This window comes from Amphiura filiformis, chromosome 5 (genome assembly GCF_039555335.1).
Source record: "Amphiura filiformis chromosome 5, Afil_fr2py, whole genome shotgun sequence".
NCBI classification, from domain to species: Eukaryota; Metazoa; Echinodermata; class Ophiuroidea; order Amphilepidida; family Amphiuridae; genus Amphiura; species Amphiura filiformis.
In genome coordinates this window covers 48,638,258-48,656,638 of record NC_092632.1, presented here as the reverse complement: position 1 = coordinate 48,656,638, position 18,381 = coordinate 48,638,258, and the positions used below count along the sequence as shown (strand labels likewise).

At 35.4% G+C, this 18,381-nt stretch overlaps 1 protein-coding gene across 1 annotated transcript in view; it reads right to left on the bottom strand.

Moving 5' to 3' along the window:
• Positions 1 to 8,960: 8,960 nt before the first annotated feature.
• LOC140153287 (protein arginine N-methyltransferase 2-like) overlaps positions 8,961 to 18,381 on the bottom strand; it is a 55,173-nt gene continuing 45,752 nt past the window's right edge. Inside the window, exons 5-11 of the mRNA XM_072175993.1 lie at positions 17,411 to 17,482; positions 16,807 to 16,971; positions 15,265 to 15,437; positions 12,935 to 13,064; positions 10,932 to 11,074; positions 10,263 to 10,428; positions 8,961 to 9,508 (exon numbers count right to left, since the gene is read on the bottom strand). Of these exons, the coding sequence (XP_072032094.1) occupies positions 9,476 to 9,508; positions 10,263 to 10,428; positions 10,932 to 11,074; positions 12,935 to 13,064; positions 15,265 to 15,437; positions 16,807 to 16,971; positions 17,411 to 17,482 (882 nt within the window). The 3' untranslated portion in view covers positions 8,961 to 9,475. The remainder of the gene's footprint in view (positions 9,509 to 10,262; positions 10,429 to 10,931; positions 11,075 to 12,934; positions 13,065 to 15,264; positions 15,438 to 16,806; positions 16,972 to 17,410; positions 17,483 to 18,381) is intronic.

Genomic DNA, 18,381 nt, shown 5'->3' with positions numbered 1-18,381 from the left:
ACGCAAAGCTGTGTGACGCTATAAATTGGTCCTCAGGGGTAAAACAAATAGGGCTATACATATCTTTTTACATTTTGTAATATATTTGGGGAATTTATAAGTTGTGCACAGTGTATGAGTCCAGACACTATGTCCTGTATGCACAATACAAGACCCAATTAAACAATGAAGAGTACCAACTTCACCATGTTTGTTTGTCTCTTATAGAGAGCAAATAAGTGTAGCTCTGGATTATGTCACTTTATGCGCTGGGCAAATAATCCGGAGGTGCCCTGTTTTACACTTCATGAGTGACCGACAACCAAACAGGTTGGTACTCTTTGTTGTACACGTACCTCATTATTTGGATCAGGTCTAGCTTGTTTTGTCCATACAGGCCATAGTGTCTGCACTCCATATAGCACTGTGTAATGATATGGGGAATATGCCATTTTGGATTGTCAGGCATGGGGGCCAAAGCATTTATTTGGCTTTTTGTTGGCAAAGGCTGGATATCTAAATTGGCATAATAATGCATGAATATTGTGGATGTAGCTTTAGTGCACACACCACATAATTGGCACAATACATAACAAGTAGCAAACATGCATAGATTGCATTGGGTTATTCCATTTTAAATCCACCCCCCTGGAAGTTGTCCACAGGAGAAGTATGGGTTTCAAATAGAATAGACCATAGGGTAACTTCTATTTGAAATACTCGTATACAGGGGGAGTAAATGGGTTTCATAGTAGTTAACCCTAGACAATTCCATTTGAACAACATACACCATCTGTGGAAAACTTTTCTTAAATCTTTCACAGGGGTATGACAGATTTAAATGGAATGTCCCATACACATCATTATTATGGTTTATCATTGTGGGTGAAAATTTTGGATCTGAAACATATAGGCCTAATGGTAAAACTGGATGCTTTACGCCCAATATTTATTGGTCTCCCTCATAGCTCGACCAATAAATATGGGCTCAATCGATCCAATTTTATGTACCAGGTGCATGGCAAAATAATCTGGATTAATACGGTCTTCTTTCCCTCCATCGGTGACATGCACACACAGTGGAAACTGGATTTCCCCCAGTTTGGTTCATGTACTATTTTGATGCCAACAAAGACTTTTTACTTGCTATCAAATTTAGGAACTGGTGTGCTAATAGTGAGATACATTGTATTGTGACAAAAACCTGATCCAGTTTATTGGCTATAAATGTTTGTTACCCCTTCAATCAACACCCTCATGACAATATGCACAAAGAAACATGGTTACTGAAAAGGTGTTTGTCTTTCATAATAGTTTATTACATTCTGTATTCCATCTTTCATTACATTCATATAATATTATGTAAACTGATAACTGGACTTAGTCATTTTTACAATAGTTACTTTTTCAGTGTCTTTAAGCAGCAACGTAGCTTGCGACACCATTGTGGCATTTCTATTCAGCATTTGTTTATAATCCTCTGGTAAAGTGACCAGGGGTCCATTTCACTCAACTGTACGAAGCTTCGTAAGTCTAAAAATCATTTGTAACTTACGACGAGTCGATCGTTCCATTTCACTAAACTTATGAATGGTACCCTACAGAAGTAATAGGGATTTACTACAGGGACCCTTCAGGCCTTCGTAAAGTTATGTCTAGTATTGGGTATTTGTAACTTTACGAATGGTTACTTGAGTTACGAAGGGTTAAACGTTTAGTGACATGGACCCCAGGTACAGGATTGTAAAGACAACACTAAATGAAGACAATGTGATGGTGTCACACTGGCAAGCTATGTCCCTGCTCAAAAAACAAAGACTCTGAAAAAGTAACTTTTTAAGGTAATATTATTATAGTTCATTATGTGGATAATGTTGCCAACCAAAACGTGGGACAAGGCAAGGTGGTGCTACCTGCTAAGGATTACTAAAAAGGTAATACACAACTTGTGAGCAGAGGTCAGAATGGATATATTGACCAAAACAAGGTGGGTGAATTGTTATGATATGTATAGTTTGGCACATTTTTTCTTCTATTGATTTTAATCTTAAACTTGTTCTCATGTTTTTCATGTCCCAGCCAGATTTTAAAATTTTATAACTTTACTTACAAAAAGTCTGATCAAAAATACAAAATTGACATTACTGTATAGGTAAAATCATTAAGATAAAAGCAAGCAGGTTCAAATGATATAAATATTTCATTTGAACATGTGCCCAAAAGGGTTGGAATTTGACAAATCATATCAGTGGTGGCACTATGGGACATTTCCCCAATTTTTTCCAGCCTCCAGTCAGGACAAAAAAATCACTATTTTGGGCCATGCTCACTCACCCAATTTTAGGAAAATGTTCAGATTTTGCCCCCCCCCCCCCAAACAAAAGAAAATCACTAGCAGATACAGATGGGAGCTCACAATGTGGAATAATCCTCATGTAAAATAATGAATAATCAGGAAGCCTGGCAAAGGAATGATTTTTCAGCTCATAATTGATCTGGTCTATTTTGCACCTTGTCACACCACCCTCTTGCTGAGTCTGGCAGAAAGTGGACTTTGAACTAAATATGCCCATTTAATAACCCTTTATAGTCTAATGGAAATGAATCATTAGTTTCCAATTGCCTGTCTGCATCAAAGGTGTCATTATTTGAATAATATGCACTTTTTCTGCAAAAGATATGGGAGTATCTGAACCAAACAGTATAATCCCTTTTATGGTGTATTGGCTTTAAAATGACATATTTAGTATACCCTTGACATATTCTTGATTCGCTTGGAGAGGAACTGGTGCAATATGATGTTTTACTACTAATGAATAATGAAAATCTACCTCATCCTTATTTTTTAGGTGTCCAATTGGAAACTAATGACCCATTTCTATTAGCCTTAGTTCTAAAAGCAATCAGCATGCAAATAATTTTAACAACTACAAACATTAATGCAAAATGTATGTAAACTCTGTTACATAGCACATCAAAGACACTTGGTTGAAAACATTGTATATAAATTGCATATACTACTCGTTTATTTGAAAGCCAATTCACTTATAGGCAGCATCAAAATCTTTGGATTCGTGAAAATTCATTGTTGTTCAGCAATAAATAATCTAAAATATTATTTGATTCCTATGTACATTTTATTCACATTTAAACTGTTTAGATTTTATCAGCACACACAAATCAAACGTTGTTTTCATACTTATCGTTGTATTAAAATTAACTAAAGAGCACTCTATTTAAGGGATAGATCAACATAATGGGCTATCTATTTAAAATCCACACTACCCCTGTGGAAGATTTAGTTAAAGTCTTCTTCAGAGGGAGTATAAGTTTCGAATAGAATAGAGAATTGGGTAACTTCTGTTTGAAATACTCACTCCAGTTGTGGAAGATATAGGTAAAGCCATAATACAGAGGGAGTATGGGTTTCAAACTGATTAACCCTGACCAATTACATTTGAAAAACATACTCCCCCTGTGGAAGATATTTCCAAAATCTTCCACAGGGGTAGTATGGATTTTAAATAAAATGGCCCATTTCAACCATTTTCTCATACACACAAAGTGTGCACATTTTATCCACCCCCCCATACATAAAAATGGTGAAAATATCCTTAATACTCCTGCGGAAAACAAGCACCGTCGATTTGTTTCATATGTACGCACTATGGATAGTTTTACTTCTCCTCTCATAATGCATTTTGTACTAATGGGACAATGGTGACAATGTTCAACAAGCCTTACAATGATACCTAAGCACCCATTTAGTTGACAAGTTTCCACATTTGTTTATATTTTACAAAAAGAAAATGCATTGCTTGCCCAACTTTTAGAAAGGCTTGCATTAAGGTAGATGTAGGTGCATGATTCAGGTTTTCTCTGGTAAGGCCAAAAAAGAAACAAGTCTGTTTCCAATAGCGTGTGCATTGCATTCTGGTGGTCATTTTTTGCGCATAGAAATGTTCTTATTGAACTTGTACTAAAAAAAAATCGTTAAAATTAGAAAAAAGGGAAACAAAAGAAAAACAACAAGCTTGAAACTGGGCTCGAAATATTTACATGATCAGCAAAAGCAACCAGGAAGCAATGATAATGTTTATAATCACAGGAATAACTAACATGGCAGTGACAAACACGCAAATTGTGAAGTTGTTCCTGTTGCAAATTTCAGTTTTTTGTATTCAAAATAAAAATTAAACAAACGCAATGCGCATTACATTTTTTAGACCTGCTGCTAAAAACAGACTTATTGTTTTTTCGCTCAATCAGTATTACTTACATGGTTCTTATTTCATTACTATTTTTTTAGTATTTATTATATGCTCACAAACCATTTCACAGACAAATTTAACCATTTCAACAATCAGAATAATGTTGATTTACAAATCAATTCATTCAACATTAATTGATAAGGCACAGTTATCACTTTTACAATTCATTGGTATTTCACAATCAATATTTTACTTGAACAAATACAATTATCATAATGGATCCTACAAAAACATGGACATATCCTAAGGTGTAATTAATATTTTTTTATCAAAAAAAAAATCGATGTTTTTGTGTATTTTCAAAAAATCCTAGTTTATCAAAATTTGTCAAATATTTCAATAACATTTACTTTGCATAGATTAAATGTGGAAAATGACTTTCATTGGTAATTTCAGCTGTTTGACTTACAAAAAATGGCAAAATCGTTGTTTAGAATTATTAAGCTCAAAGGGTTCATGAAAACTAAGCTATTTTTATTTGTTTACATGCTTGCAAATGTAAGAGCAAAAACACACTAAATTCAATACTCTTGCAAACAGTAGCCCTGATGATTATACATAGAGCACCTATTTCATGTTGTATTATATAAATATGATATGAGATACTGTAAAGCATGAAATGTTCTTGTGCATGAACATTTTTGCACATTTTGCAAGTGCAGTTGATTCACAAAATTTCACATGCACGTAAATATTTTTTCTTCCTAGAGGCCTTTAGGAAATTTCTAAAAATTTCACGTTGCAGAGGCATGGAATCTCTCCAAAACGTGAAATGTATGTGCCACAAAAATATCTTGCTTTATAGTATTGAATACACAGTCAGTGTTCTATAGAATAGCTTTTAATCTCATGAGTACTAACTGCTGATTGGATACAAGAAGACTGTAATGATTTATTGAGCCAATCAGCACCATGATAAGAATTGTGGCAGGGCTGAAGAGGATTGACCTTAAATATGTAGGAGCTATATTTTAATTGGTCACTCATCGCATAATTAACCAATCACAAATGCTGTAAGAAAAACAGCATCCAGACAGTTTTGAAATACTCTCCTCTTGAGACCTCATCATTTTATTATCATGGCTGAAAAAATGCATGTACAAAGTTGCAAAACAATGTGAAAACCAAATTAGCTTGGAACCCATCACACATTCAATAAAATATACATCTCTATTTAATACTTACAACTTGGCAATAATAATCAAATCTACAACAGTGTAAGGGAATCAACCAATGATATATTGATGAAGTTCTATGAACAAAACTAGTTTTGTTAGGGAAGGCAGGGGTTACAATGTCAACAATTACATTGCTCATTATGTGACTGTTTATACCCATGCACCTATTTCTTTACAAATGGGGAGAAAGGTGTTTCTAGTTTTGTTTATACACTTTATCAATACTTTTGGTTAGTTAACTAGCAAAATCAGAAAAAAAAAAAAAAAAGATCTTACTTTCATACACTGTTTTGGGATCTATCCGTATTTTTTGGCAAATGTCTCTATTTACCAAATCATTATAATAGCATGACGATACACATCTCTGATGTAAACACTATATAAGTCTGTCCAGTACATGACCTAAACCAAAATGCACTGATCTTATACAGGGTGTACAAGGCTGTGATTTTCGGGTAATTTTGTGCCCGGGTACCCTATGTAATTTATGGGCAGGTACCTGGGGTATAGACTAATTCCAATCAGCCGTCTACACTTCGCATGTACTGTGTATGCTTCGTAGTGACGACTGATTATCTTACAGCCAATATCATGACGGACTTCTGAAAACTGTTGAATGCGACTTTGGTTGTGCGCCGAAGGCGACTGACTAGCGGCGCGCGTGTACCAAGCGTCGCTGTACCGCTACCGCTGTGACAAGATCGCGCTCTGAACTTCTAAAACAACAAACTCGGTCAAAAGGTCAATTTGGACACAACTGCGCATGCTCTATGCCACAGGAATCCTGTTGCAAAATCCGTCACTTTTTTTCCACGTAGTTTTCTCAGTCGTCAATCCAGACGGTTGACGACTGAGGGCAGCAGTCTACCTGGGGTACAAGTATCACCAGGGATCAAGTCGAAGCCGAGTGAGAAATTTGCACTTACTTTTTTTAAAATGGTCTCCAAACGGTAGTGTGTAGCAATGATATTTATTGAAAATATTTATATACCTGCAAAATATTAAAAGTTAAACAACGGCTTTCTTTGACATTGTACTCTGGCCATTTGTAATTGGATTTTGTGGCTACTATATAACACAGGGACCAAGTTTATCAACTCACTATGATGCCATTCAACTTTGCAGGCAAACTTTTCATGCAAACTGGGTCAGGGCAAGGGTTTTAAGTATATTAAATAATGTCCTTCAGGTATCAAGCAGCTAGTTTTTTGTACAGGGGTATTACTCCCAGGTTTAAGGGTATGTGCATGAGATAATGAAGCTATATCAATGTGGTCATGTTCATTCCACCTAATGTTGGACATACAGCTATCATAAATCAATTTACCTAAATTAAACAGCACCATGCATAATATATAATATTTTTGACACACAGATGTACAAAGACTAAATCAGTTCTGTCTATTCAGTACCAATAAGACTAGCTTTGGTACAACTTGGCATTTCATTATAGAGATATCATTATGGCATTGGCTATGCAAGTTTGGCAAAATACTGACATAAGGTAATACTAGCAATTCAACATAACGTGAATAAAACTGAAAGGACACACCAATTACAAAACATTGGTGGATCAGTTTGATATGATGGTTATGTAATTCACATTATCAGCGGTTATATAAAACATGACATGGCTGACAATATAAAGCCGTTATAAACATCTATAAATGATTGTTGTACAAATATAGTCTCAGGCATCAACACTGTGTTGTCCTGCAATCAAGGTGTTATTGTATAATATCATACATCTAATTAAACCCATGTTCCCAACCATTCTATAGTTGCTGGCAGAGATAAACTCGCAATGTTGCATTTGATGTCATCTTTGAGGGGTTTGGCAATTTTTTGCACTGAAAGGATGCTGCGCATATATATGGTAACCCAGACCCAATAAAGTACTAGGTCATTCTGCAAGACAGCCCATCATAGCTCATTTCTACTTTGTGTGACAGGTGATGTCAGCCAAGTTTATCTCTGCCAGCGACTATACCCATACCCCATTGATTAAAGTCACAACACTCATAACATCATGTCAAAATTGTGTTTTGGATTTTTTTTTTGAAGTAATGCACAATCTCTAGAAATGGTGTTGCCATATCCACATGTTTTGGAACTTCTGACCTCAACTGATGCACAAAAAAAGGAGTTCATGTGTCAATATATATCATGAGATGGCTTTTGTAAGCTGCAACGTTGTAAGATTTAAATCAGATGTTCCTACTCAAATAAGAAACTGTCATGTTTTGGTGTGAATGGTTTGCTCTTAGCTTACTCAACTTGAAAACAAAATTGTCAAGTTTCTGTGACTCAATCCCATCGATCATGTCACATATTACAATTAGTTAGTGACATAAACAATATTTTAACCAACAGCAGTGCTGTTTGTTTTCAATGATATAGTGATGGCAGAACTTACAATACATGACACAGTATTTGAACTGGTGCATAAAAACCACACCTATATTTGCACCAATGTAAAAGCATTGACACCACTGCCCAAGGGAAGGTAAACAGTGTACCGTATGAAGCTGGAAGACATATAATATAATTTGGCAGTTGCTTGCATTGGGTTCACACTATGTTTACAATTTAGCAGTGCATTCTATTACATTTTCCTGGATTCATTCGCAACATGAAAACCTGCAAATTTTGGGCCGTATGCACAAATAAGACCTGGTCTGAACAATGAGGTACAACGAAGAGTACCAACTTCACCATGTCAGTTACAGAGAGCATTTCGCTATGCACCAGGCAAATAATATGGAGCAGCACTATTTAGCATAAACAAACATTGGTACTCTTTGTTGTACCTCATTGTTCATATCAGGTCTAAAGTTACACCTGGTTTAACTTGTTTTGCACATACAGTCCATTCAGTCTGGGAATTCTTTGCAGATCTTCACTTTTTGTCACCAGCCACTCAGGCTAGTAATTATAAATAAATAACCAGCCTCAATACAAATATTACTTGGCCAATATTTACATTACTCATATTGACCAAGAATTGATAAATACCAGACATCCAGATATTTATGGAATGTTGTTTGTCTCACAGCAACATTAAGACGTTTCCGATTTCCACGGCGGATGGTTCTGCGATGATAAAATGCCAAACGTTGTCGTCGTCGACTTTGTAATGCATCATCCTCCAAACTCTACAACACACAAAGAGTTTAACAACCGTCATGGCGATGACAACGTTTGGTGTTTTACCATCACAGAACCATCCGTCGTGGAAATTGAAAACTCCCTATTACTTGTCAGCTCCACGCCCCCTGCCAGGTGGATGGGTGTTCAGGAACAGCCTGGGGTCCTGCATTTGAATATTTTTCAAAGAGATTATACCCAAAGAGTACCAACTCAAAATATCCACAAGTGTAAAATTAAAGTTAATCTGCCATATTGTTTTGTTGCTCATGGAGGGCAAATAGCATACCTTCTATGTTTTTTAGCAAGAGCCTGAAATTGAACGATAATTTAAGCTTGAGTGTTACAAAGGTTTGGGCACTCAGTGTTTAGCGCATATTTTTGGCACAACCATGTTACCACACACTTACAATCAAAGTATGCCATGTGCATAACAAAATTATCTGGAGGTACACTATTTACCCTCCAAATATGGCAGAGTCGGTACTCTTTGGTTCTACCTCATTGATAGTCTTAGATCTTCACCTTTGAAATGCATCCACCTGTACATTCAGATGTATAAAAGTGTGAGCTTCGGTTGACGAATACTATCTTGCTCATGTGGAAGATATCAAGGAATCAGCAGTATTCACCATTAGATTTGATTCAGACTTCTAGACCACACCTTGCAGCTCCTGAAGAACTTGGCTGGATCATCACTGTTATACATTGGTTTGCCTCAAGTTCAGTGCATATTTCTCTGGTCACAGTATTGAATCATATGTATAATGTTAATCACACAAAGCTGACATGCATTATGTGTACCAGGGGCGGTTTGTCAGCACCATTGCAATGAAACCGCAAAAAAGCATTGACGTCACTACCAAACTTGAGGTGAACCAAAGAATATCAGTTGCTCTATCATCTCCAAATTGGGAAAACTTTCTTGTATTTCTAGAAAGATACAAAATAACAGGGAGTTAATTCAACATGTTTGAATTCATTATTGATACAATAGACTTTTATTGCGAGTTAGGTCTAACTAAAGGATTAGGATTGAGTTATGTTATATTTTGCAAAACAGGATAATATTTGTTTAATCCCAAAAATTGTATTTTTCTGGAATCAGTCTTGAAAGACAAAACTGACTCAAAATAACTTATTTATTTAATAAAATACATCACATACAAGTTCACCTGAATGGGTATTTTTAAATACTTAAAAGTATTAGCATACTTGCTGTCAGCAAGATGATTGATATAAAGCTTGACAGTTCTAAACTTGTCCGACAGTGAACCTGCTAAAAACTTACTAATTATAAATCTTAATGCCATGAAAAGGCATGTAGCTTCTCTGTCAATCAAATCAAATGGATGCTAATATTGATGTTATTTATTACAAATTTGCTCGACGCATAGACTATTTCAATGGTCTATGCATCGAGCAAATTTGTAATATGCAAGAATAACTCACTGCACTGTCTAATTAAATGCCTGTTATCAGTTGTGCAATATGTCACCAAACACCAAAAGGGAAAGTAAATTCACTATGGAGTAATGCATTATCTGACTGCATTGTTTGATTGACAATTGATTACGGCATGGCATGAAACTAATCAAAATCTTAGACATTCAGGCATGGTTTCTGTAATTTCTACAAACAAAGTTTTTCAACTACATTATAATTCCTGGTTTACATTGCTACTTACTTTTATGCCTATTGTTTTACTAGTAACAGTAAAGTCAAGTTTAACACTGAGATGTCTCTTCCATTCATAATTTCTGTTAATTGATATTGTGCCATCTATTTGGTCTCCTTTGTAAAGTTGCACAGCTTCATCCATCATGAAGAAATCTTGCTTCCAATGAGTTGAACTGGTGAATATGGAAAATACAAGATGAAAAGATTTGGTGGCTTAAAATCAGCTTACTTCGCATGCATGTTATTAAATTTATTGTTTGTCAGTCATTGGGTTTTGCCTTGCATTTGCTAATCGTTACAATTAATTAAAGATTAAAGACCCCCACCCATCAATTTCCTTTTCCGTTCCGGAGACCCCCATTTGAAGTTCCTAGAGTCTTTTGGCTAAAATTTCCTCCAAATATGCTAAAATTAGCTTCACATTTGAGCTCAAACCATGTATTTCTGAGAAATTTTCACTAAAAGGGCACTGGACCAAACTATATTTTTAGTTCCAGAGACCCCATATTATGTCCCCCAACATCAATCCAGAGCCTGCATTTTTGAAATCTGGAAGGCACTTACCCACCAAAAACTTATTCAAGTACTCCCCTCCCCCAGAACATATGTTGAATAGGTTTTTTTTATGTTTTTCTTGTAATCAGTTCATTATTATACTACAAACAACATTACTTACGGGAAATCTGGGCCAGTGTCCAATACAACAGGGACTTGTCCATTTGTTGATGGGTATCCATTGAAATCTACAGTGAACCAAGATGAGAATCCATGGAATGTGCCAGATTTCTGGATGATAAAACTAAAGGGATTGGATACTTCCTGGAGGAGAAAAAGACACAAAATGAACAAAACAACATTTATTAACATTTCTATCCAATAATGAAAAAAAAAAGTGATGTAATGATATACCAAAGTATTTATAATTATAAAAAAGCAAACATTTTGTTATGAAACTGAAACATGAGATGTGATCAATATACATTCTGAACATCAATAAATAAAACAGTCTGCAGTTAGCTACTTCTGTCCCCCCCCCAAAAAAAAACCCAATTACACATTTTTAGCACATTTTGCCATTTTTTTTGAGAATTCTTAATTCATATTTTCGTAATTTCATGATAAATTTGAATAGCTGTAAAACTAAAATAATTGATCAAAATGATTTTTTCAAAATTGGTAATTTGGTTCCAATTTGTCATTAATGACAAGTGACTACATAGTTTTGAAGAAAAGGTATTTTTTCTAAAAATAGCGTAGCTCAAACAAGTCTGAGTATAATTGATCAAAGCTATTTTTTTCTACAAAAAACAAATAACAATTTGTAATTTGTTTCCAATTTGTCATTGATAACTACATAGATTTGAAGAAAAGGTATTTTTCTAAATATAGCTGTAGCTCAAACAATTCTGAGTATAATTGATCAAAGCTATTTTTTCTGCAAAAAACAAATAACAATTTGTTTCCAATTTGTCATTGATAACAACTACATAGATTTGAAGAAAAATTACTTTTCTAAATATAGCTGTAGCTTAAACAATTCTGAGATATGTTAATTTATAGTTATTCCAAATTGATGTCCAAAAAATCTCAAATGGGCAAGAAAACTAAAATACTATAAGAATACCCTACAAGAGACCCATCTTGCTACAAGATACCAGCACATACAGGTTTGAAGCCAGGGGATGTATCCAAAAAATGCCAATCCAAAAAAAAGTCCAAGGAAAAAAATCACAAAAGGTCTGCTTTTTCTGTGAAACCAAATAAACCCTGACTACGGGTCTGAGTACATAGCTATAGTAATTGTAAGTCACATTTAACAAACACCTAGTTTACGTTGGATGGAATATTTGATGCTGTCAACAGATATGTTCTGTCATCTAGTTGTAATCATTCTGTAATTGATTACTTGCATTTATCTCTACCATAAGCTATGAGACAAAAATAGAAAACAACCTGAAATATAAAAAGTCTCTGTGAAATGGGGTCCAGCTTGGGGACCACTGATCCAATATTTCTGATTGAAAGGCTTTATCATCACAGTTTCATGGCACTTACTTTCAATTGTGACCCGTTTTAGCAAATATATTAAGTCAGCCTAGCAAGTTTTGACAACAAGACAAAGTAAACTCAAAATAAAATGAAAACCTAAAAAATATATCGGCTAAATTTATCATAACTTCAAAACCAAACCTTTGATTTTCAAAAGCAAGGCATTGCTAAAAAAGCTACATTTTGCCCCTTGGTGCAAATGAGTAAAAAATACACTTAGGTATATTTCACTGATGGTACATGTATATAACAATTTCACAATTTTCTTGCCAGAAGCAGTAAGCAAGCAAGAAGCTATGGTACTCCAGATTCCAGAAAAATACAGCACTACATCTTTTGGGATTAAAATATTTATATCCAGTTTTACAAAATGAAACATAGCTAAATGCTAATTTGTTGTAACTAACTGGCAATTTTGGAAATAAGTGCCAAAAACATGTGTCTTAAGGGTACTTTTTGTATGCTGTGACACTCAAGCCCAAAGACTTGTAAAAAGACTAATTTTAGATTATGTATTCTGATTTTTGGAAAACACATTAGGGCTGTATTTTTCTGGAATTGGGAGGCAATAATAAAATATATGGAACAAACAAATTGAGAAGAATTAACAACAGGCAAAGCAGTACTCACCATCAGATCAAAAATAGATACAGTTTTCATGTCTATATCAAGAATAGAGCTGGGCCTTGATAAGCAGCTGCCAGGTTCTACATCATGATTATAAACAGGTTTGCTAAAAAACTCTTGCTGAGCTACAGGGCTGAAAATAAATCAAACACCAAACAATACTCCTGATAGTAAACACAAGAAAATAGTGCAAGTACAAGGTTCTAGTACTTCCATTCAATGTTTTATAGGATGGTGTAATTTCATCAGTATTTTAACTTTGTTTGAATGATCCTGACCAACTCTTTGCATGTGGAGTTTCATATGCAGATTGCTTTTCATTTTATACGCAAAAATGTGCATCGGTAGGACCGAAAGAATATTCTGTGGTAACATGTGATGCACTCATATTGGCTCAAATAGATCACTTCAAAATTGAATATAGCTTCCACTCTTACCAAGCCTCCATTATGGAAGGAATATGATTACCAAATGTATGCTGTACTGCCAAATGACACTTCTCCTTGCAGTATAAGGGCTTGTTATCAGGAGAGGATACAGAAACATTTGAAAAGGATGGTGAGTGAAGCAATCAACTGCAGCTTCTGAGCCAAAAAATGGTCATTGAAAAGACTGTGACCCATCCCACCTAATCTGATCTTAATTATCCTGATCATTTCCCAGATTGGTCCAACGTCCAACCTTTCCACTGTAGCACTTTTACTTTTGGCGACTCAGTAACGTCAATGCTTTGAGGCACCTGTTTCGTGCACACCTATGCAATGTTTTTAAATGCGTGCACAAGTGTGCCACCACTTTTCAGTGGATGCCCATGACTTTGAAGCTGCGCACAATGACATGCGCCCTGAGATAACTGATTCACAGAGGGGGGCAGGGAATTCGTCATCTGGATATACAATGAACAATCAATCATTATTAAAAGACCCAAAATCCCCATCTGTCAACTCTATAGTTTAGATTTTATAAGAGCACAAAAAGGGTGTTAGAGTAACCTACACAGTATTGTGTGTTGAACAAAGCCCAACAATATTTTTGCTCATATCCTTTGAACAAATATAATTAAGCCCACTTATCACATGATAAATGTCAAAAATATGATTGATAAGAAAAACTGGTGATGATGTGATGAGAGACGAGACTTATAATCTGAGCATCTGCCTTTGAAAGGTCAACAGAGCAGCGGTACTTAATATTGCATCAAATTAGAACAGTCATGCAGGCTTGGTCAATGCATTAGTTAAATATCAGCTGGTTTGTTAGCCAAGCATAAGACACATTAATATAGAAAAACAAACAAGAGTTATCTTGAGCAGCAAATTAATGTCTTTCATATGGTTGATCTTCAAAAAGATTAGTGCGCAGCTTTGACTTTTGAAATTAAACATTTTTAATTATCTGAATGTTGCACAGATGTATATATTGGTGAAGACACCTTTTTCACTTTTTACTACATAGTGTTCAATAGGTGATATACACCCACAGAATTAAAACCAGAGAACCAGGACTCAACCGCCATCTTGATACAAACATGGAGCAAAAATTGGGGGTATTTGGTTTTGCTCGGAATGTGCTCAAAGCAACCGTTGTCATGTGAGCGTGACATCACAAATTAGACACATTTGAGAGACGCACTTGATGCAACCTGCACCCGATACCTAAAAGCTTCAGATGAGATGCAGAATTGTTCCCACGCACCGTCGGCAAGGACCCGAATACCCCTAATAGCTGACAGCGCTATTGTACATGGTAGTATAGGGCGTCCGGGTTCTCTGGTTTTAATTCTGTGTATACAAATCACTGCAACCAATCATCTTATTTCCAAAGTTCTTATGCTGGTTTCATACTTTCCTACCACTTGTCGCATTGACAATGATTTTGCTTCACTGTGCAGTCGCATTAGAAATGCTAGTGGTGACCAGCGGTTAGCCGATATATTGTTCACTCCATGGCTAGCCCAAAGCAACAGAAAGTATGAAACCAGCATCAGAGTCTGATAATCAGCCGGTAGTGCCCACAGGGTAAAAACTTATCTACATGATTGCAACACATGAATCAGGGCTTTTATGATCAAGTGCGGGGCGATCTGTGCATTTTATCTGATGTAAAAAAAATTGATTGATCCTTCATGTAATATTTTGTGTAAGAAAGCCTTTAAGCTAATCCTAACCCTAACCTTAATCCTGGCCCCTAACCATAATCTTAACCGTAAATTTCATGTACAATTACATGAAGGATTAACCCAAAAATTCATGATTTTGACAAAATAACCTCACAATGACCTTTAACCTGTAAGTACAGAGAGCACCCACAATGAAACCTTTATTTCTACTTACATTAGAGGAGTGAAATCAAAGCCATGGACTGAGTTCCAGAATTGTAACTTTTCTAGTTGTTGGTTGGCTGAGCTGGGAACTAATAGAATATGTGCATGGGAAGGCCACATCACACCACTACTTCTTAACCAACAATCTCTGGCATATAAAACACATTCAATCATCCATTCAAACTGAAAAATAAAAGATCATCATTGGTCAACTTGTCAATCTGAGCTAGATACTATTACTATGTAAATATGTGCATTAATCAGCAATCTCTGGTACATAAAACTGAATCATCCATTCAAACTGAAAAAGAAAAGATCATTGGTCAACATATTAATGACTGACTCCAGAAATAATGACTTTTTAACTTTATTTCAACAATTGGTAATATATTCTTGCTAATAATAGGTTTATATATCTAGTATCAAGTATAAGGCAAAAAAAAGCATATATCAAATCTCGTTAATTTTATGGTACACATTGGTCTTGAAAAAATTGATGATTTAATTTTTTTTTACAAAAAAAATCTGTTCTTTGTTGGAAGAATTGTGTAATTATTACTTTTAATTAGTACTATTAGTTTTTCAACAAATATTTCATTATTTGTTTTAAAATGTTTTGAAAGTTCTAGGGTTAGGAAGAGCAAAAAACACATTCCCTGTTGGATTTTAAATCTTCACAAGCTTTGGGACACACTATTTTTGTTTTGCCTAAGGAGTTTATGTCAATCAAGATTCTAATGTGAGGAATGAATGGAAATGGCACCAAGCTAAATGTAAGGTTCACTAGACAGCCATGATGAAAGCAGAAGGAGAGCATATAATGACTTAAACATCAGTTTTTGTCATGGCAATGTCACAAAACCTCCACCACTATTAAATATTATAGATCAGGATTTGTAAGATATCAACCAGTGGTCAAAGAATATAATAATTTCACAGATGCAATAATTGTTAATTGAATGCAAGAAAGTTGTGAGTGCTTTGTTATTACTATGTACTTATAACCTTTCACCAAAACACCCAATGTCCACACACACCCGTCACTTCTGACGATGAGTGACCCATGGCATGTTGATTGTCATATGTGACATGTCATGTTAAAAGGAGACACTTTTGGGCAGGATTGTAAATGGAGAAATAGCCAAACATCTGCCCGGGGGTGATTTTTTCACAATTTGGGTTTGTTGCGAATTTGTGATGCTATTAATGTTAAAAATATTGTCTGATAGTTTCAGACCGGAAAATAACTGGCATCTTGTATTTTTTGAGACATTTTTCAAGGTAATTCCTGCTCTCAACATTGTCAATAATATTTCTAAAGGCCGATATCTCAATTTCCAATTTTTAATACCATAACTTACTTAACTCAATATCTTCGCTTAGGAATGTCCGATTTCATTGGGGAAAACGGCGTTGTGGAGCAAAATATCTCTATATTTAAGATAATATAAAAACCTTAAAATTAAAAACCTGCCTAAAAGTGTCTCCTTTTGACATGACACGTCACATATTCTTTGAGCCCTGATTTTGAAAGTTTTACAGTTATCCTTACCAATAGAAATGTGCCCATCCATTCTGAGATAATAAGATCTACTTGTTCAGGTATTTGTTGTTCTTCAATCTTCCCTTTGATGACTATGATTTGATCTGAAAGCCCATTGTGATCCACTAATTTCTTGGTGTAGTGTGCAAAATCACTTGCTTCAACAGCATAAACCTGTATGATGAATTACAAAGAAAAGGTTTATTACATCCTTAACAACAAAGCCAAACCCCATTCCTAGCCTTGTGTGTAGGGGTGCATTTGTAATCACTTCCAAATGGGAGAAATTAGTATAATACTCTACATTCCAACTGGCAATGGGCTGCAAATAATGTAAATACAAATCTGAGCATTCATATGCTATCAGTGATCAAAAATCAGCCCCTGATTGATGTATCTCATTTGTGCATGTCATGTTAGTCAGAGAGTAATGTCCCTGTTTGCATAGTCCTAAACAGCATTCCCATTTGGAGGCAATTTCCCATATGGTAGTGGGTGTGTATGTTTGGGTATTGTTTTGCATAAACCAGTGACAATATTTGGAAGTTTCGAGTGGTTTTCAGAGATAAATGTTTGCTATTGAAATGTAGACACCCTTTGACCAACAACTTACCCTTTTAGCTTGTCCATATTTGGCACAGAAAAAGCTTAGAATTCCTGATCCACATCCAACATCCAAAACAACCTGTATTTAAATCAAATATATCACATGATTAAAGTCTGTATATGTTTAAATACTACATGTATAAGGGAACAACCCAAAAGTTCGATGAAGCCCTATAAACGAAAGTCCTTTCGTTAGGGGGGAGGGGGTCAGAAAGTCTGATTACGTTTGTAAAAAGTAGTTAAAACATCGGTCAAAGTTTATCTTTTTTTAAGGATTTAAAATATCATTTTCAAATTTTAGTATTTTCCGAAGTGGTATCTTCAAAATGATTTCAAATCAATATGGAGTGCAGTACTCGCAACCGGCAACGTCATATAAGTTCATTTTTAAAGCAACTGTCCGAGCAAACACAAAACGTTTTTAAAACGTTTTAAACATGTTATATTTTGGGGTTTTGGTTTTGGTAAAAAAGTTTTAATAACATTAAAATGTTGGGTTATATCGGGGAAATTGTGGGATAGGCTTTTACGACGGAATTCATAACAATTAGTGGGTTTTTAGCGGGTTCGCCGTCGGACAAGTTTAGAACTGTCAAGCTTTCGTCAGGAGTAGCTCTGACTTCTTCAGGTCTATATACGAATGAGACATGTAGACCGCCCTTGCCTACTGATGGCTCTGAAAAGAGCCGTTCACTGAAGACTGCCCCTTGTCAACAGAGAACAAACAGATCTCCCCTATCTGCTAATTTAAAAGGTTTTTGGTGGCTCTGAAAAGAGCCGTTCACTGAAGACTGCCCCTTGTCTACAGAAACAAGCAGACCTCGCCTATCTGCTGATTTTAAAGGTTTGGTGGCTCTGAAAATAGCTGTTCACTGAAGACTGTCCCTTGTCAACAGAGAACAAGCAGATCTCGCCTATCTGCTAATTTAAAAGGTTTTGGTGGCTCTGAAAAGAGCCGTTCACTGAAACTGCCCCTTG